We start from the raw sequence: 19,741 nt of genomic DNA, 5'->3' as shown, positions 1-19,741 counted from the left end.
GAAACACATCTCCTAACTCCTCGCATTTACCCATGTGCACGTGTTTACACACCACCACAGGCGCCTGCTCCCTCCCCCACTCACAGCTCACAGTCCTCAGAGCACAACCCCCCCCCATCTGCCAGAGGGGTGCCTTGTCCCAGACCACAGCTCGGCACACCTCCAGCACCTGCTTGCACCCACACATCCAGAGGGGCCCCCAGTGCACACACTCCCATTCCTCCCACACCTACGGCCCAGGCCAGGCCCACAGCCGCCGCAAGCAGTCAACTGGGTGCGCACGCGCACGCGCACACGCGCGCTCGGTCGTGCGTGCGCGCGGCCCCGCAGGCTCCACGCAGCGCAGTTCCGCTCTAGGACTCCGGCAGCTCCCAGCCGCTCGCCGTTCTCTCCGCCCGTCCTTTTATCCCATAAGCTGTTTGTCTTCATAAAACAAAAATCAAAAGTCTTTTTAAGGTGCCCTGAGCCATAAACCAACAAAGGAGGAGCCGGCCGAGGCAGGCGGCTCGGTGCACCCTCCACGAGTCCCCGGCTGTATTACAATGAATAACCTTTATTTACTTTCATTAGACTATTAAACACCAGCACAGTCATTTTTCCCCCTGAAACTCGGAGCAGGGCCCATAAAGCAAATCCGAAGCCTAATTGAGTTCATTTTAATTTCTCTCCGATCACAGCGAATTACTCTGGTGATAAATCAGGGGGCAGCTTCACCCCCAGTAGAAGGCCTAATTTGCAGCTAATTACAAAACTGATTTCTACAGGAAGATCAATACGAGAAGGAATTGGAAATGACGAGGCAATCCCGGCCAGCCAGGGAGGGGAGGAGAGGGGAGGGGAGGGGGCCCTCTGGGGGGGCCAGGAAGCGGAAGGGAAAAAAACGGACCCGAAAGAGCAGAAAATCAGTTTTAATTTAACGTAATATTAATCAGGGCAACTTTTCCTGCTTTGTGCAGGCTCCTGGTCGGCCCAGCTCCGGGGTCTGGCTGAGCGGTGACGGCAATAAAAAGGCAATTACCCGAGTGTTTCGGGCAGGACACCCTTTCAGAGGCAATGACTGGCCCCCTCCCACCCTTCTGTTAGCCATGTGGACTCTCCCCCTCCCCAATTTCATACCTCAGTGCACAGGCAGAGAGCGAGGGGCCCGTGGGGCTGTCTTTGTTTGTTTTTTAAAAAGGGGGCGCCAGCACCCGATCAGCTAGCCCAGCAGTGCCAGGCCAGAGGCCCCACTCGGCCCTTCCCCCAGCTCCTGCCTCGGCCATCATCGCGTCATGGTCCGCCCCTCCTCCCCAAGACTCCAGGGGGACCTGAAAACACCCCTTGCCTCTCAGCAGGGGGGACCCAACTGCTACACTCCGCCCTTGGGGCTTCTTAGGCAGGAGAAGCTATAGCGGTTTAAAGAGTGCTGGGATCACCACCAATAACCACAGGCTGCACCTCCAGCTTACCCCGAGTCAGGTCTACCCCCCACCCACACAAAACTCTCCATCATCTGCTGAGCCTGCCCCTCCCTCGCTCCCCTCCCTCTGCCCGGCCATCTCCTTCCACCCCATCTGGGAAGGCTCCCCGTTCCTCCTCCCCATCTGCACACTGAGCCCTTTCTCCGCATGTTCATGTGCCTATCAATAGAGAGCTGTCGCTTTTCTCTCTTCTCCCAGGGGAACGAGTACTCCCTCCCAGCCCTGACCCCTGGGCTTGATGAAGTCAAGTCGAGTCTATCTGCATCCACCAACCCCGAGCTGGGCAGCAACGTGTCAGGCACGCAGACATACCCCGTTGTGACCGGTAAGGAGGCTTCGGGGGGGGGGCACTGCTTTCAGTAGGGGCACCTCAGCCCATGCCATCTGGGGCCCAGTGTGACCCGTGGGCCCCCTGGCATGATATCTACAGAGAGAGTGAGCCTCCAAAAACCAGGGTACTTTCTGAATCCTGAACAGATGTGTGCAGATGTGAGGAGAAGAAACTGTGGTCAGGGTCTCTGTGTGCTTCAGCCTGGAAAGGTCAAAGCTAGGAGGAGCTGTTGCTGATTCCTTCTACCCATCCTCTTGCCTCTCTCTTTGCCTTTTCTCTTGCCTCCACCGAGGTGCCCAGAATTATATGCGTCTTGTGAGGACGTGCACAGAAGAATGCAGAGGGTAAATAGGCCAGGCTGAGGAGAGTGGGGCAGTGTCCAGCCTCCATACTCCCACACCTCCAAGGCTCCTGGGGGATCTGGCTTCCTCTCCCTCTAGGCAGCCTGCGGAGCTGTGGCTTTGGGCTTCAGGGCGTGGCATCCAGCTCTGTGGTTACAGATAAGCACAATTATCGCAGTCCTTCTGCTTCCCAGAGAAATCACTGAGACTGAGGCTTGATTTCAAGGGCAGGCAGGTTCAAGCCTGTCCCACAATCAAATGCAGGGGGAGAGGACATCTAATCCAGCTGCTCCCATGGATTAGGAGCAGCAGGGGCAGCTCGATGGGAAGAAGGCCGAGGTGTGGTCAGCGAAGGGCCCAGCTAAGGAAGCTCTAGGCCGCAGAGCTGCAGGCTGTGGAAGGCGTCTGGCACTGCAGAAGGGTTTCCGGGCCAGGAAAGTGCCCAAGTGGGAGAAACACACATTGAGGTGTTATTAAAATTCACCTAATTATTCTGGAGACACTAAAGCCAATGTGCCGTTTGTTCCTTGGGAGACAGAATGATTGAGAAGGGTCTCGGTGGGGATTGGGAGACACTGAGGCGTTACCTGCTGAGCGAGGCGGGCGGAGGCGGCCCGGGGACCTGGCAGCAGGGCTGTAGGCAGCCATCGTCATAGCTGGTGGCAAAGGCAGGGAGCAAGGCCCTGGTTCTGGCGTGGAGCTGATCTGAGTAGGGCTCAGGCCCGAGCCGGGCTGTGAGTGGCCATCCAGCTTCCACCTGTGGGCTTGGGAGAGCCCTGTCCTTAGCTTTCCCGGGCTCTCCTCATGGGGTGTCCTGGTACAACAGTTTCTGGCCCAGACAAGGTTGAGCTCTTTTGCTAGGTGATCAGAGATTGAGTTCTGGAAGTGTCAGGGAACCAGATGGGGCTTTTGGGAGTGACAACCTTAGCTGGGTCAGGACATAGCCTATTATCAACTGGCCCTTGACATGAGCCCTCCTTGGCCAACGTGGAAGCTCTCTGAGCTGCTGGGTGTTCTGACCCAAGGCAGAGAGATGGTGCAGGCCAGGCCACCCTTCTCATCTGCTGAGAGTTTCAGTGGCCACTTCCTGAAGGTGGCCCACCCAGGCCGCTGATGAAAGAGAGCCCAGGAGACTTTTCTCTCATCCCAGCTGTGCTTCTCTGTGCCTGGGGCCACAGTCCAGAAGGCAGGGGCTCCCTGGGGTGGAGAGATGGATCTTCGGGTAGGGTTCCTGCTGCAGGAGAACTCGGGCTGGTGCAGAAAAGTGCCTCCACCTTGAGCATCCCCCGCCCGCCTCCCCCCCCTCCCCCCCCCGTGGCCCTGGAACGGTCCCAGCTCAGCCTGGGAACATCTCCGGCTGATCCATCTGGATCCAAGTGTGAGAAAAGTTCATTTCAGACCCAGCTTGACATTCCCAGGTGGCAAGTTAGCACTAACATCTCAATCTGTATGCGACATTTCAATCAAGCGAGGAGTAACAAAAGCAGAACCATTAACATTCGGAGCTGTTCACCAGTGGTAATGACGGGAAACTCGCTCAGAAACTGGAAATTACCAAAAAGAGAGAAGTGTGTGGAGAGGTGGGGGAGGGGAGGTGGGAGGAGGTGGGGGCAGGGAATGATTTTTCTACACTTAGGCCAAGATCCAATGTTTGGATTAATGGTGCCATTACCAGAGAAAGGGCTGCAGATTATGCTCATTCTTAAAATGTTTTTGCTGGCAATTAAACGGCTGCAGTTATTGATCTTTGTTGATTTTATGTCCTCCTAATTTGCATAATCTATTAAAGATGAATGATTCATGATGTGTTTATTATGGGGACAAACAGAATTTGCTCGAGGTATTGTCAAGGTGAGAAACGGGGCAGTGCCCAGAGACGTGATGGGCCACCTCAGGAGTGGGTCCAGCATGGTGGCCTTCGGGCCAGGACTTTGTGGGTAGCGGTAAGCAGTGATGCAAGGACAGCAGACACACGAGAGGTGGACTTGGGCTAGGTTCTTCTAGAAAGATCTTGGCATCTGTGAAAACTTCAAGCACATCTGGCATATGGGAGAGGCTTTGGGTGTATTTGTAGAAATTCCCCTCGAAGATTCTTAAAAAGCTTATTTTGTTGGAGAATGTGACGGACCTTGGTCGAGAATGAAAAGGGGGAAGGCTCTTTCCGGCCAGCTGTGTGCAAAACGTGAGGGAGCAGGGAGGTCATCTGTGTCCACAGGCCGGCTCGGGCTTGCTAAGGTGTTCAGGCCCCCTCCTCAGCCCCCGTGTCTCAGGCACCCAGCTCATCTTCCGCCCCGGAGACAGGCAGCTGTCTTCAGGGATGAGCCCTGGGGAAACCGGCCCAGCAATGCCCTGGCCCACCCTGGAGAGCCGACCTTATTGATATTCCTGCCACCTCCTGGCACTGGAGGCTGATTTCAAACTTCACCAGCCACTTGATACGCTGTTCCACAAGGTCAGGACTGAGAGGAGAGAGGAGCCCGGGCTATTGTGTGGAGGGGAGAGTGGGGCCCAGTGGGCCAGGACAGCTAATCACATTGCAAGCTAGGCTGGCTGGCGGCGTCTGCGGCTCGGCCTGATAGTCTCCCCTCCCCACCTTCCATCTTGGAACCAAGGAGAGAGACGGATTTTTCTGGGTAGTGTTTGCAAGTTCTGCCGAGATTTTAATTTCACTGCATCACAACTGAGCAAGCTGCCAAGTCAAGCTGGTTATTTAAATTTATCACCCACTTTCCCTTCCGCCGCTGGGCTGCTCTAGCTCAGCGGCATCTCTTCTCTCCAGCCCACTGCTCTAGGCTGCTGGTCTGGAACGGAGCCGAGTCTCTCCGACGTGATAAGGAAAAAGGGACCAGCTAGAGGAGAGAGTGGGTTGGGGGTACTCTGGCCCCGGGCCTCCTCAGGTTGGCTGGCGGTGGCTGGTACCTTCTTCTATCAACTTCTTACCCTTCCAGAGGACCCCAGAGGGGGCTGTCATCAGCCCCTCCGTAGTCCCAGGGACCTCTGGGCCAGGACTTCAGTGAGGACTCCGGCTCCAGCTGTGTGCTGGTGCCTTCAAATCTCCCTTCACTGGAAGAAAAGAGCCCCTCATCCCCATGACCTTCACCTCGACCTCTCCCTTCCTGTGCCTGTCCAGGTCTTCAGCCATAGAGGAGCATGAGGGGACACTGGCATCAGTGTTGATCTGGGAGAAGATGAGTACTAGTCTCAGGATGCCCCAAGTCCCTTGGAGAGGCGCCTGAGCATTTAGAGAGTCCCTTGGCCTGGTGAAAGTCCACCGTGAAGGTGAGAGCAGGCTCCCTACCCTGGCGGCCACACGGAGGGAGACAGGGAGTGTGTGGCGGCTCTCCAGGCTAACCCTCGCAGCCCAGGAATCCACCTGTCAGTCCCCGGAGCTACTGCCCCGAGCGGGCTTCCCTGGCCTCCAGTGGGCATTGGCACTAAGCACTGGGAGAGCTTCGCACGAGGGTAGTTCTTGCCACCCTCCTTTTAGTCCCAGAGACGTGAGGGAGGAATGAGATCCATGTCCAGAAACAAGGCGGGCTACACTCCCCAAAACACAGCTGGATAAAAAGGTAACAACAAGAATTGTTAACACAATAAGCAAACCTCACTCTCCGGGTGCCAGAAGGAGAGGGAAACTCAAAGCCAGAGCAAGAAGTGAGCGACCAGGGGTATCACACTGGGGGTGGACCCTAACTGGGGGGACTGCAGTTGTCACACAGCAGATGGAAGCCACGACCTTGAGTCCAAAAGAAGCAGGAAGCTAGAAGGGAGTATTACCCTGTGTAAAGCTGGGAACAGAGCAAGACGCCATCTGTGAAAGGGAAACACGCAGATTATCCCAGTGGTCCAGGGAAGCAAGTGAGTGAAAAATTGTCTCCATGAAAAATGGAGCCCCCAAGCCTGACCCTGGTTCAGAGGCCAAATTTATACCTGAGTACGTGGCAGGAACCCCCAGCCAAGAACTGGCATAAAAATTTGTCTAGGATAATAACCTACTCAGAAACCCCAGCAGGAACCAGGGCAAACCTTCTCTGTAGAGGCATTCCCCAACCTAGGGCACATGGGACTCCACCACTAAAGATGAGCTCACGACAAAAAATTACACACCTCATGTGAATACAAGCTATCATGAGGGAGAGTTAGCAGAAGCAAGAAATAGGACGACTAATATCCCCAAGAGCTGGAGATAATAGAACAGTCCAAAAACAAGTATAAAATAAGCACGTTTCATATTAAATAAATAAATAAATAAATCAAAGTATTAGTTTTGTGTTTATCACGGTTCCAGATCCCACATCCCCTTCCCCACCACAGCTCAGCTAATCTTCAGGTAATAAAAATCAAAAAGGACAAGGAAGGAAGACCACACTTATACATAGCTTACTGTTTTGAGGTTCAGGAGCCTCAGGCAGTCCTGAGAGTAGAGCCTGTCCCCTGCTTATTCAAGCTCCCAGACTCAAGTGTCAGCAGAGAATCTTCCCTTTGGAAAAATGTCTGAACTTTGGAAAGCTAGGGACAAGGAAAATACAGTCCTCCTCAGTGAAGAAAGAGCCTTATTAGCTTCTCTACCCTGGGTGGATGGCAGTGGGGAGAGAAGGTGGTTTTATTCAAGAGTTTGGGAGAAACTTCTCTTGATGCCTTAAGACTATAGCTCTGAAGGAATCTATAGCTAAGATCCGGAGGATGTGGATGCTGCCCAAGAGGGGAGAGTGCCCAAGGTGGGGAGAGGGAGCCCAAGCTTCTCCTGGAACCTGGTAAATTGAGGGGAAGTCAGTAAGGCAAAATTCAAAGCTGAAAAGCAGGGCTGACCCCCCAGGTCCTAGAGGCCTGTGAGAACCAACCGTGCAGGCTCAGCTTCTGAGAAAGGGTTGTGAGCCCTCAGAAGCTCAGACTCCTTGCCCAGATCTGGGATGGTCAGCGAAGTGGCCTTTTAGCAGACAGAAGTGTGGATCCTGGGAAACCCTCCTCCTCCTACGCAGGGAGTCCTGAGGACCTCCAGAAACTGCCTCTTTCCTGTAGTTAACAACCCCCTTCCAATGCAACTGCACTTCCCTCCATAAAACAAACAGCTTAGCCCTTGGCCAGCCCCTCCGGGGGAGGAGAGGGCAATAAAGGCTGAGAAATGTTTCTAAAGGAGGCTGGGAGTCTCCTAGCCTTGTCTGTCGGCTCAAAGCCCCTGATTAGCTAGAGGAATTTAGGGCACAGACATCAGAGCTCCTCTCCAACCTTGAAAGGAACGGGCTAGGGCAACTTCTGACATACAACAAGTCGGAGCCCTTTGCTGCGGAGACCAAACCAAGCCAGAGGGCTTCTCCGTGGCACCCATGCGCCCTGGACCCTCTACTTAGGCCTGGAAGGCCCAATAGTATGAAGCTAGCTTCCTCCAAACATCCCTGAGGCCTCCAGCCACATCCCCAAGGACCTCCAGCCCCCAGACCTCAGCTCTGATTTAATTACGGGGGCATTTCCATAGCAATGAGACATTGACAGATAATGCGGGTGCCCTGGGCCTGCAGCCTAGGGAGTCATTGGATCTGGGCTCTTTCCCTTCCTCCTTTATCCAGTTCACCTTTAGAGGGAAAGGATATTGAAAAGAAGGAACACTAATCCACTCTAGGCCTGGGAGAGTCAGATCGAACTGGAGCAGAATAAAAGCTGTACCACCTCAATCTCCATCCTAAATCCACGTCCATGTCTGTGCTACCAGCCATCCCCGGTGGTGATGGGCTGTGCATCCCAGCAGGGGGCCTTGGACAGAAGCACATGCGGCTGCTAATGGAGCTGCAGAGGGGAGGAGAGAGCCATGGGGAAGATGAAGAAGGTCTGAAAGGCTCCCGGGTATTTTAGCAAAGATGCAGTACCATGGTCTTCTAAGCTGAGCTCAGATGTGGCCCATTACCTTGGGCCTTTCTCTTGACTTCTCCCTTCATCTCTTTCCTCCACCCATGAGACCCAAAGGCTGAGCACCCCAAATGGACTGTGCTTAGTCCTCCACACTGCCAGGGCTCACTGATCCATGTAGAGATCAGGGAGAGGGGCCAGTTTTAATATGAATCAAAATATTTTTAAGAAATCGATGATCTCTATTTCAAGTGCATATAGTAGCCAACTCAGGGAAACAAAGCGCTGCCTAATAGAAAGCACTGGGCACCATTTTTATGATTAACTAGGTTATGGAGAACCTCTCAGCTGTTATGTAGATGTTTAGAGATGCTTGGGGTGTCCCAAAGGAGAATTCTCCAAAAGGGGATCTCCTGGCACTGAGCTTGTTTACTCCATTATTTGGCACTTTCTGAGAAGAAAAGATTGGCTAAGTAAAAGTAAAATCAGTCAACTCAGTCTTTTCTGAATGACCAGAAATCCTAAATGGTGGTGTCCCAATGAATATTACAGGTATGCACTGGGACCAAGGGCTCCGAAATGACTCCCGGTGGCCTCAAAGCCACCTAGGTAAGACCTGAAAGCCTGTTTCCCCCAGAGAGCCAGCCAGCCCCCAAGGGACAGGAAGACCCCTTCTCCCCCAAACACATACACACACTGCCTCCCTAGGGCGATCAGAATCTTTCCTTCGCTGCTATCAGCCTCAGAACAAACAAGCCAGCACTTTTTCAACCCTGAGCTTTGGGAGGCAAGCCCTGCCACCATTGTTACTTCTGAGAGGGCTTTGCTCCCTTCAGCCTGGAATCCTCCCCTCTCCTCCCTGGGCTGCCAGGCAGGGAGGGAGGAAGTCCGAGGGCCCGCTTCCAGAGCAGCCTAATGCTCCAGCAGCTTAAGTGGCCGTTTTCCTTGGGATTAGGGTTTCACTTACACAGAGCGCCTGAAAAACGCTGCGCTTTTGGAAGGATTAAAGCTGACAATTCAGTGCTCTCAGAGAACAAAATAAAGCCGGAGAGGAACTGGGAGACCTGGAGTATCGGGAGACTGTGCAAACAGGCTTAACCTTTGCCCACCCAGCATGAGGGTCTCTGGTGCTCGGAGCCCATCGGTGAGTTGAGCCCAGCCTCCCCAGCGCCGGGGCACCTGCCGACTCCAGTCTCCACTTGCGATATGCTAAAGGAGCTAGAGAAGGCAGCTTGGAGAAGTGAAGGAGGAGAGGGCTGGGATGTCTTCCCCTCTCTCTGAGCCTCAGTTTCCTTCTCTAGAAGATAGCCAGACTCCCTTTCAAGCTTCTGAAAATGTGATACTCGCCAACACTCCCTAGCCTTCTCCCAGGATCCGGAGGCTGCAGCTCCAACCACGGTCCAGCTGAGTTAAAAGGAAGCCACCTCTTGGGGGGTCCTAGGGCAGCAGGCGACCATGGCCCCAGATGAGGGCAGTGTGCTGGAAGGAGAAGGGGTGGGAAAAGCATAACTGGTTATACACAGCTGGTTGGCTGACAGGGTGCAGACCTTCCTGAGCCCACACAGATCCCGGCAGCATCCCTGCCTAGGACACAGCAGGGACGAAAGGTCCAGCTGTGTGGGAAGCAAGATCAGCTAGGAGAGCAGCCACCTGAGCTGCGGGCACAGCCCCCTCTGCTGGAACCCAGAGCAGGCAAGGCTCAGGATGAAGAGCTCTGGGGCCAACCCAGTGCCTGGGCTGGGGGCTCTCACGCGGGCACCTCTGCGCCGCCCCACCCCCACCCCCACCCCCGTAGAAACCTTGGGGAGGATTCAGAAACATGGGAAATAAGAAACAAAATGAAACATACAGAAAATTCTTTTCCTGTCCTTTAAAGGCAGTTTTTACAGATTTAAAGTTTGTTACTTCAGTGTATTATGTAAACTTGGATTGGTCATAAAGTGATCATAATTGGTATAGTCAATGTAAATGTACAGTATATGTAGGCAGTAATTACAAATTTAATAACTGTGTTCTTGGAAGTATTATAAATGCTTGTGTCAAATGCGGGCGCAGACTGCCAACCTTGGAACAATCTAATGTCTTCATCTTCACGACCTTATGAGAAGCAGACAAAACTTGAGAATAGGATAGTAAAACAAGAGTTATGTTTTCTGGCCTTAGGGTCCTCCACAGTGTCAAGTGGATAGCAGAAGTGCTCATTTTCAGAGAACGATGCTGAGGAAAAGCATCTCTACACTCACTGAATAGAACTTTTGCTGTATAAATCTATGTCTAATAAGTCTTGTGGTCTGAGTCATCACGAGGCCAGAGCATCTCTGCCGCTTTGGCGGCTGCGTTTTTATTATTTCCTGGGTCTTGTGGATGCTGACGTTTTCCTCACTTGCGATCAGCCTCTCTGCTCCTTCACCTGTTATTTTGCTGTTCTTTGTATGAGCAGACTTGTCTATTGGTACAATTCAAGTACATTTAAACAAATTGGTGTCTTTCTTATGCCAAAGAACAGGTTCTTTTGCTTTGTTATAAATACTGTTTATCCATATTCGAGTCATGAATACTTTTGAGAGTATGACAAAAGCCCTCTAGATATTATATATGTGTACCTATAACATTTGATGTATGGCTTTATATGGACCCTGTGAAGCGCATCCATGGAGTCCTACGGAATCAATGAACCCCAGTTTAAAATCCTTGCTGTAGAAAATGGAAGAACCTGAAGCACGCAAGCAACAAGAAGCAACAAGATGTTGTTTTAGAAAGGATTCACTTAGCATAATCCCAGGTTACTCTCCTGGACCAAATACCTATTTTCTGAGTCTATAATATTCAAGGATGTCATTCTAGAATCAGTTCCCAAGTATACTGCTTGTTCTGTTCATCCAGATTCTGCCATCTACTATCTGTGGAATCTTGAACATAATACTTAGTCCCTCTGAGTTTCAGTTTTTCATCTATACAGTGGGGATTAAAAACAGATCAACATCATTGGTTGATACGAGAATTAAAAGAGATAAGACATAGAAAATATTTAGGACGGTGCCTAGCTGTAGTAGGTGCTCAGTGAAGGCTAGCTAGTCTAGCTTAAGTAGAAACGCAACTCTGTCCTAGAGTCTTAGAGCTGACAAAACAGCATAAATTATCTGGTGACTGAAATTTTCCAATTTCTTAATAAAGTCATTCCCTTTGCTGTTCTCTGTACTTGTAAGAGGAACTGCACTTAGATTCTCCAAAACAGTTGATTTGATCTGGCCCATTTGGTAAGGAATGTCTGACAAAAGTGCACTGTCTGATTCAGATGCAGTGATTGCTGTAGAAATTGGCTGTAGACTCTTCGGGGACTTCCGCAGTTGAACTGAGAATTCATCCTCATCAAGTACAGTGCTTCTAACACTTCTGGGTACTTTAAGATTCTCAACTACTACTGTTTCTTGAACAGCCTCTTTGTTTTTTAGAAAACTCTCCAAGGAGATTAATACTCCACCCCATGGAGTTTTACTACAGACTTTCAGTGTCAGTATTTTATTCTTTATGTCCTGTTTTTCTTGCCTCGTCTTAATGACAACAGTGACGATAGGAGATTTTTGCTTGTTGGGTGACTTCGTTTCCTTTCCTTCAGCCCTTTTGGGGATTATCTGGTTTCATGTTGTCATTCAAAGGCAGTGTGCGACAGACATAGCTTCGAACGTGGGCTCTCCCGTTTGGCCATGAGGAAGTCATTATGCCTTTGCGCCTCCATTTTCTCAACTTGGAGACAAGGAGGTTAGACAGATCATCTCGAAGGTTCATCCATCTTTAAAACTTTGTGATCTTAGGAAGCACGTCTCCCACACGACATGCCCATCCCCCTGGTAATATGTGGGTTTTTGTTTTTATCCATTTGTGATTCTTGGTGCTGTTGTCCCGTGACCGGCATTGGGGGTGAGCAAAGCACCTTGCTGCTCCCTGTCTTCTTTTGGGCGGCACATGCTTTGTAACTGATGTATTTTGCCATGTCGCTGTTTTCTCCTCTTTCTGTGCTTTTGCTTGTTTGTTTTTAGGGGGTGGTTGTGCTTACAGTTCTAAAGCCCGTCTCCGCTCCCCTCTGTCCATCCGTCTACGGTGCTCTGTTGATTCTTCCTTGCACACCTTCCATTACGCGTTCATATCTCTCACTAAAAGAGGCTTGCTCCAAGAACGCTGTGGGCAAATGGTGTGACGGTCTTAGTAATTTGAAAACTTCCTGCAGTATGTGTTTTCCATTATTGACAATGGTGTTCCAGAAGAATATATGGCTCTGGCAAGAGTTTGGTCAATTTTTTCCTCCTCTTCAGGTGTCCCCTGTGTACTAATGAAGCCATTGGGAGTGCTTTGTATGCGGTGGCTTACGCCTCTGTTGGTTCAGGGCTCCTGACGGGCACCTCTTTATGGTGATGCTGATGTCATGGGATAGAACAGCACGGCTGTGTGCCAAACACCGGGAAGCAAGTATGCTTCTTCCTCATCATGGGCCTCTTCTCTCACATTTTAAAAATGTCTGAATGGCACTTCCCGGATTCAGTTTTTTAACCAGAATTTAGAAATGTGTCTTTCAGTGAACAGTTCTCAGGGCAACTTGCAGCAAGCAGAAGTTTCTGTATGCCGCAAGTTAGCCTGACTGTTTTGCGAGAGGAAAAGCCAGTGGAAATAAACATCGCGATAGGGTAACTCCAACTTAGCTGGAGACACCTTTCTAGGCATCCGGCCTTTCTTCCTCTCTCCTGAAGCCAGGTAGGGAATTGTATGACAAAACCTTAGATTACAAGGAATTCATGTGTGACAGGTTGTAGGAACCAGGAGGCTGAAAATCAGAATTCGGGTGCATTTAAATTCCTGTTTTTAAAGAAAGAAGCATACTTCTTTCTCTGAATGCTTTGTAGGCATTAAGATCACAGGACCAGGAGGAATTGGGTTTCTATATCTTTTTAATTGCAAAACCTCTGCCTCTTCCCTAACTCTCCTCTGTCTTGGGGCCTTTTGACCAACAAATGCCATATTATTAATCTCTCAAGGAATTGATAGATATTGCTGTCCTCGTCCACTTCAGACCCACTCCACTGAGAGATGGGCAGGAGGAATAAAACTTTTATTAACAATAGAAGTCAGTGAAAGAAAACCCACAACAAAGCAGATGCAGGTTCTTTCTTCTGTCTCCCTGGGAGTCTGAAGTGATCTCTTGTCTGACAGTTCTGCTCTGTTGTCTGTTCTTGAGTTTTAGGAAATGTAAAATCTTCGCTATATTAGGTATGCAGGAGAAGCGTTCTATTTCATGATAAAACTGAGTCACAATAAGTCACTGTCATCTCTCCCCATCTTATAAAAATTCATAATCCCTGTTCAGACTGTTTTTAGAGAAAAAGCAGATTTCAGCATTTACGTTTTGTCCCAGCCTTTACCTCTTCAAAGGAGACCAACACACATGAAACAATTAGAAAACAGTACAACCCACCGGGAATTGGCTATGAGTGCAATAAAGTGCTAGAGAATCAATCAGTAAAGCATTTACTGAGCATCGTTTATTGATTTCTCAGCTATCCAAGACAGAGCAGAAGACGGGACCCTGCCCTCAGTTTGATTATGGTCTATTTGAGGAGGCGAGCCATAATATGAAACAGGTCTGATGCCTTATGGAATGTAATGACGTGCTCAACCATGCAGCACAGACACTGTAGAAGTTTAGAAGAAAGAAACTTCCCTGATGGGTAGAATGGTAGGCATTTTAAGGCTTGAGTTGGAGAGAGAGGGGAAACTATGAGGAAGAAGAAAATGATACAGCAAAAGCACAGAGAGTTTCCACAGCACACACGTCTGTGAAAACAGTCCAACCAAACCAGGCGGAGTGAGAATCAGAGCTGAGAAAGTCAGATGGGGAGAGTACTCAGGAGGCTTTGAAAGCCTGGCAGAGTGTAGATTCCAGCTGTGGACTACAGAGAATCAGTGGTGGTTTTCACAAGGGAAGTGATATGTTGAAAGCAACGTTTCATGAGGACTAGCCGGGCAGCCACACCTGGGATAGACTGGAGGGGCAAGAATGTGCAGGCAGGGAATACAAGCAAAAGCGCTGTTGCGGCAGATCAGGGGCTTGTGCTCAGGAGCTGAGCTCTGGAAGCTGTAGACGAAATGGAGATGGGGCCAATGTAACAGACGTTGCTAAGGGGAATTGGTAACACTTGGTGACTGACTTCATCCAGAGGGGAAGGACACAGGCTATATCAAGAAGGATTTCAGGGCACCTGGGTGGCTCAGTCAGTTAAGCATCTGACTCTTGATTTCAGCTCAGGTCATGATCTCAGGGTTGTTCAGGGTCATGAGATCGAGCCCTGTGTCGGGTTGGGAGTGGAGCCTGCTTAAGATTCTCTCTCTCATGCTCCCTCTGCCCACCCCCGTCCCCCCGCTCACAAGTGCTTTCTCTCAAAACAAAAGAAGGATTCCAAAGTTTTTTGGTTTGGTGGTCTTCAAGAAGTTCTTCAATACACCTGATTGGGGGGAAGATGAGTTGGCTTTTATTCCCATTAGGTTTGAGGTGACAGTGGGACAGCTGATGAAAATGTTCAGCAGGCAGCTGGAAATACAAAAAGCTGAGCTGAAGCTCTGTATACTTAGGGAAAGATGAATCACTCAGATGTGTTAAGGGAGGAGTGAGGAAACTCAGGTCTCAGAAAAGTAGGAGATGAGGTGAAATTCAAGGATAGAGTGGCAAGGAGAGCAAGGGGCGCTTTGGAATAGCCATAGGGAGGATGAAGACTAGGGCAACTGATGAAAAGAAAATGAGCTGGGCCAGATATGCATAGTTCTTCCCCCAGCCACACTTTGCCTTCTTAGGGCCAGACAGAGGCACGAGGGTGGGAGAGTGGCACAGGCTGAAGAGGATAAGGGGGATCTGGAGAGGATAAATGGCACCCAGGAGAGCATCACATTGTCTCTAGGGCATGGAAATGTGGGAGAGGGAAGAGGGCAAATTATTGTCATTAAAGATTGGGGCATAAATTGCAAGTCAGGTGGTGATCCCTTTGTGGCGCTGGAGGGGACAGGCAAGGAAAGGAGGCCACTCAGGTGTAGCTGTGTCCCAGAGATGTCTGTGGACTAGGGTGGCTCCCTAATATTGGCTTGCTTTACCTTCACTCCAGGACACTGCTAAGGAAAGCCCTGCCTCCCACCCTCCAGACTCTGGCTAGCAGAAGTTTCCAGGGACAGAAGTCCAGCAGCTCATGGGGGGAGCAGGTTCTGCTCATTGGAACTTTATCTGATCCACTTGAGCTGTTGGCTCAAAGCTCCTGGCTTTCACTTCAGGGATGGTTTTCTATCGTTTAAATGCCATAAACCCTAACAGCAAAATAGCCCACTGGCTGCACAACCCCCCTCCCCCCACTCTCCACACCTGCCAGGCCCAGCACCTGCAGCTCTACCTAGAGGGGACAAGGAAGACCATCAGCCCCAGTACGGGTGGGGGTGGGGGTATCCTCCAAGCCTGAAGGAAAAATGGGGTGCTAGAGAGGTGGGCAAGATGATAGAGGTCCATTTGGCTCCTGGAGAAACCACAGCTGAATATGTGGCCTGAGAGGAGGAATAAAAGCAGGTCATCTCCCTCCCTTCTCCGTCTGGGTTTGGGCTACAAAGAGACACAAGCAAGGGGAAACACATGTGCACATAAACGCACACAGAGAGACGCAAAGCGCTACGCAGAGCAGAGGTGACAGCCGAACGCAGGGCACTTAGGGAACAAACTTAAACACGTGTCAAGGCACACCCGCACCTGCTCGTTCAGATATTCTCCCACACGTCGGCGCACAGCTCTTTCCTTTCTAAGACTTTCCTTCCCACGAAGTACCCTGGTGTGAGCAGAGAGGCAGGCCTCTCTCTTCCAGGCCTCACCCCTTCCCCTTTGTGTTTTTCCAGGTCGTGACATGGCGAGCACCACCCTGCCTGGTTACCCCCCTCACGTGCCCCCCACTGGCCAGGGAAGCTACCCCACCTCCACCCTGGCAGGAATGGTGCCTGGTAGGTGACAATTCTGCAGCTGCCTAATTTAGGTGGGGGTGACTAAATTGTGGGTGAGCTGCTGAGTGGTCTGTAGTCTGAGGCTGAGGGTGGGGGGAGACCCAATGTCCCTTCCCGCCCAAACCATTGCTGTTCCATCCCTCTCTCCTTAGAGGCTGCAGTTGGTCCCTCATCCTCCCTCATGAGCAACGCAGGGAGGGAGTTTGCAGAAGTGGCCCCTGTGTGCACCCCACTGTATGTCATGCCCCCTCCACAGTGCCCACCCCCCTGAGCCTGCGCCTGGGGAGCACTCAGCCTCAGCTCCTCTCTGTGCCCCAGCCCACCCCCAGCCAGCTGACACTGCTTGGAAGAGCCTGCCCTGGTTTCCATGGAAACTTGGAGCCAAGAACCATTTCCAGGGGCATTGTCAGTCACTCAGACAAAGCCACCCTGGTCCACACCAACCCACAGGGAAAACCAGTGTGGGGAACTGACCCCACCCCAGGGAGAAGAGGGAGCTGGTCCCTAAGGAAAGAGGAACAGAGGACAGGCTATGGCAGGACCCAGAGAGACATTGGCTTCCAAGAGACAAGCTAGAGCACGACGCCTCCTCAGAGGAACCGGGGCCTTCGTTGCTCCTGAGGAGTTGGGTCTGGACTGTGTGGATCAGAGAGGCAGAGGCCGGACTTTGGGTCTGAGGACTGCATCTGGATGTTGTGCTCTTCCCAACCTCTCACCCATGATTGGGAGCTGAGCTTGAAGCCAGAGAGTTGAAGTTTCTATTCGCAGAAACACCAAAACACTCTTGTCTTAAAGAGGGTGAGACTCGCTGGGCCTGCAGCCCACTCCTGCTGGCGGCCCTCCCCTGACGCACAACCCCCATGGTGGGGGAGGATAGAAGAGGGTGACTAGCCCCATTCCCGGATGTCCATCCAGGGACAGCCCTGGCTAAGCAGAGCTTGAAGGGATGGGCGGTGGCAAAGAGGGAGACTGCGGCAGGGTGCTGTACCACAGGGGCTGAAGGGAGTTAGAGGGACTGGCTAAGGAGAGCTGGGAGGTGTGGATGAGGGGATTCCTGCCCAGATCTGGAGTGGGGGTAGAAGTGTTGGGGACAAGGAGATTCTTCTGGGAAAGTCCCAGCAGTGAGCAGGTGGAGGCTGGAGAAGGTCTTAGAGAGGTGGGGGTGAGGGAGGGGGTGTCTGCAAGGAGGTGGGGATGAGGGGAGCAGCAGAGAGCTCATGGTGGCAAGGGGGGAGTCGTTAAACAGAATCTAGTGCTGATGAGGAAATTACACTTGTTTCATTAGCGATGGGGAAGGAGATAGCTCAGTTCCTCTTGGTCACAGTTGAGCTCAGAAGCTCATTATCCTGCTGCACGCATGCTTTCCCTCCTCGTCAATAAACAGGCTTTCCAGTGGCTGCATCCCCCACCCCCACCCCAGCTCCCTCTCGGAGAGGGGCCCCTTCTCCTCTACTTAACCCGCGGTTAGGGATCACTGTAAACAGTCTGGGGTCATCACACAGGAGAAAGGGCGAGGGGGAAACCCGGAGGCCTGGCCTTTCTCCCGCGGAGGGAGGGAAGCAGCTTCCAACGGCTCCCAGCCCACGGGGCCCTCGGCTAAACGCTCACGGACCGGCGGGCAGTCCACCTGCTTCCCACCGCCTCCTTCTCCTGCTGCGTGGCCCGTGTATCGAATCTCTCGAGGGAAAGGCGGGAGGGGGGTGTTTCCCAGCAGAGCCCCCACCCCTTGCGTTGGCACCTTGCTGAGATGCCATTCTTAGGACTTTCTGGGACAAAGTGTCCCGAGGGCCTTCCTTTGCCACCTTCCCCTCCCCCCCCACCCCGCTTCCACCCCGTGGGGCTATGGCTCCTAGAACCAGAGTGTCTACTAAAAAGGCCCTGGCCCCCAAAGCAGCGGGGTAGACGCGCTGGGACCCGGAACAAACCCTTCCCTGGTGGTCCGGAGCGCCACCTCGGGGAGCCCCAAGCCCCCAGGCCCGTGTCCGTGCTTCTGCACCCTCCCCACCATGGGCTCTCCCCACGCAGACCCGGTGGATTGCTCTGCCTCCGTCTGCCCTCACGCCCTTGGCGGGCATTGCTCTGCCCGCCGCACCTGCGCCTCGGACCCGGCGGAGGCCGTTGGCCGGGCACGTCGGGTCCGCCCCGGCGTTGCGCGTGTCTGATCCCCACTCCACCACCCTCCCGCAGGGAGCGAGTTCTCCGGCAACCCGTACAGCCACCCCCAGTACACGGCCTACAACGAGGCTTGGAGATTCAGCAACCCCGCCTTACTAAGTGAGTACGCCACCTGGCTGGCCGGCGGCTCAGCGCGTCCGCCCGCGGGCCAGCTCGGCCGGGCTGCTTCCGACGCCGGGCCGACTCCCCGCGACCCAACGTTCGGGTGCCGGGCGGGCGGGCTCGTTAGTGCAGCACTGAGGTCCCGGGATCCCTTGAGGACGTCCGCGCCTCCCGCCCCTTCCCTCCTTTTCTCTCCCTCCGCCGGGGCTAGAAGGCTCTGCGCCGCCCCCACCCTCGGTCCCTCTAGAAGGTCCCCCCACTCGGGCGGCGGTCACCGATCGATCGGGTCCCTCTCCCACCGGTGAATGAAGCTCTCCCGGGGGCGACCGGCCCCGTAGCCCAACCAAGGTGTCCCTGCCCCGATCCCGCCAGACCCCAGCCCCGGGAGGTCTTTGCTTTTCTTTCCTTTTTTGTTCTCCTGTTTGTCCTCTCACCCAGCCCATTCTTCTCCTGTGTTAACTTCCAGGTTCCCCTTATTATTATAGTGCCGCCCCCCGGGGCTCCGCCCCTGCCGCTGCTGCCGCTGCCTATGACCGCCACTAGTTACCGCGGGGACCACATCAAGCTTCAGGCCGACAGCTTCGGCCTCCACATCGTCCCCGTCTGACCGCCCACCCCGGAGGGAGGGAGGACCGACGCGACGCGATGCCTCCCGGCCGCCGCCCCAGCCCCACCCCCATCCCAGGAACCCTGCAGCCCTTCACACCACCCCGTCGAAGGCCGGACAGGACGGGTGGAGCCGCGGGCGGGGCCCTCAGGCCCGGGCCCGCCGCCCCCAACCCCGCCCGCCGCCCCTCCCCGCCTGCCTGGACCGCGCGGCGTCGGGAGGAGGGCGCGCCCCAGCTCGCCCGGGCTTGGCCGGAGCCGGCCCCGGAACGGACCAGCCACGCCGCCCGACCCTGGCCGGGCCCGCCGCTGCGCGCGGGGGACACGTTTGTGTGACACACAATCAGCACGGAGTGCAGCGCGGCCCAGGCCCCGGAGCAGCCCGCCTCGGAAGCTCCGGCGCCGGGAGGCTTCGCTGGAGGGACTGGGCGAAGGAAATTAAGAACAAAACGATTTTCCGCAGAAGGAGGAAGAGCCCGCTGCCGAACCCTCCGGGAAGAGTCCTTACCCTCGCGCTAGCCGGACTGCCCCCACCTTCCGAGTGTGCCCTGCCCCGCGAGGTGGAGTGGAATGGGGGCGTGGGGTCCGGGCTCTTGGGACCGGGGTTGGGGTCGTCAGGTCTTCCCGAAGTTGGGACCCAAGGCACGGGGGCCCCAGCAGCGCGCACCCACCGAGCCCTACTCTTGGCTCTTCCCCACCCCACCTGAACGGCCGGGTTCCCCAGGGCCCAGGCGCTCCTACTAGGGACCGGACTCTCAGCCCCACCTTGCCCCTACCTCAGCGTCTCTTCCATCTGCCGACCTTCCATTCTCCCCTCATGCCCGTCCTTTTCCCATCCCACGACGCTCCCCATCTCTCCTCCCTAACTCCTC

At 53.4% G+C, this 19,741-nt stretch overlaps 1 protein-coding gene across 4 annotated transcripts in view; it reads left to right on the top strand.

Annotated features, from left to right (window-relative positions):
- The window catches only part of PAX2 (paired box 2), a 76,284-nt gene extending 57,414 nt beyond the window's left edge, over window positions 1-18,870 (top strand). For 2 of the 4 annotated variants that reach the window (XM_036065120.2, XM_036065118.2), the window contains 4 exons: window positions 1,659-1,785; window positions 15,885-15,986; window positions 18,174-18,260; window positions 18,749-18,870. In XM_036065120.2, coding sequence (XP_035921013.2) covers window positions 1,659-1,785; window positions 15,885-15,986; window positions 18,174-18,260; window positions 18,749-18,870 — 438 coding nt within the window. Of the gene's footprint in view, window positions 1-1,658; window positions 1,786-15,884; window positions 15,987-18,173; window positions 18,261-18,729 lie in introns of all 4 variants that reach the window. The other 2 variants (XM_036065122.2, XM_036065121.2) reach the window with 1 other exon arrangement.
- Window positions 18,871-19,741: the final 871 nt, after the last annotated feature.

The sequence above is a fragment of the Halichoerus grypus genome, chromosome 7, assembly GCF_964656455.1.
Source record: "Halichoerus grypus chromosome 7, mHalGry1.hap1.1, whole genome shotgun sequence".
Taxonomy (NCBI): Eukaryota; Metazoa; Chordata; class Mammalia; order Carnivora; family Phocidae; genus Halichoerus; species Halichoerus grypus.
The sequence above is the reverse complement of the archived record's forward strand: the minus strand, read 5'-3'. Positions and strand labels throughout refer to the sequence as shown.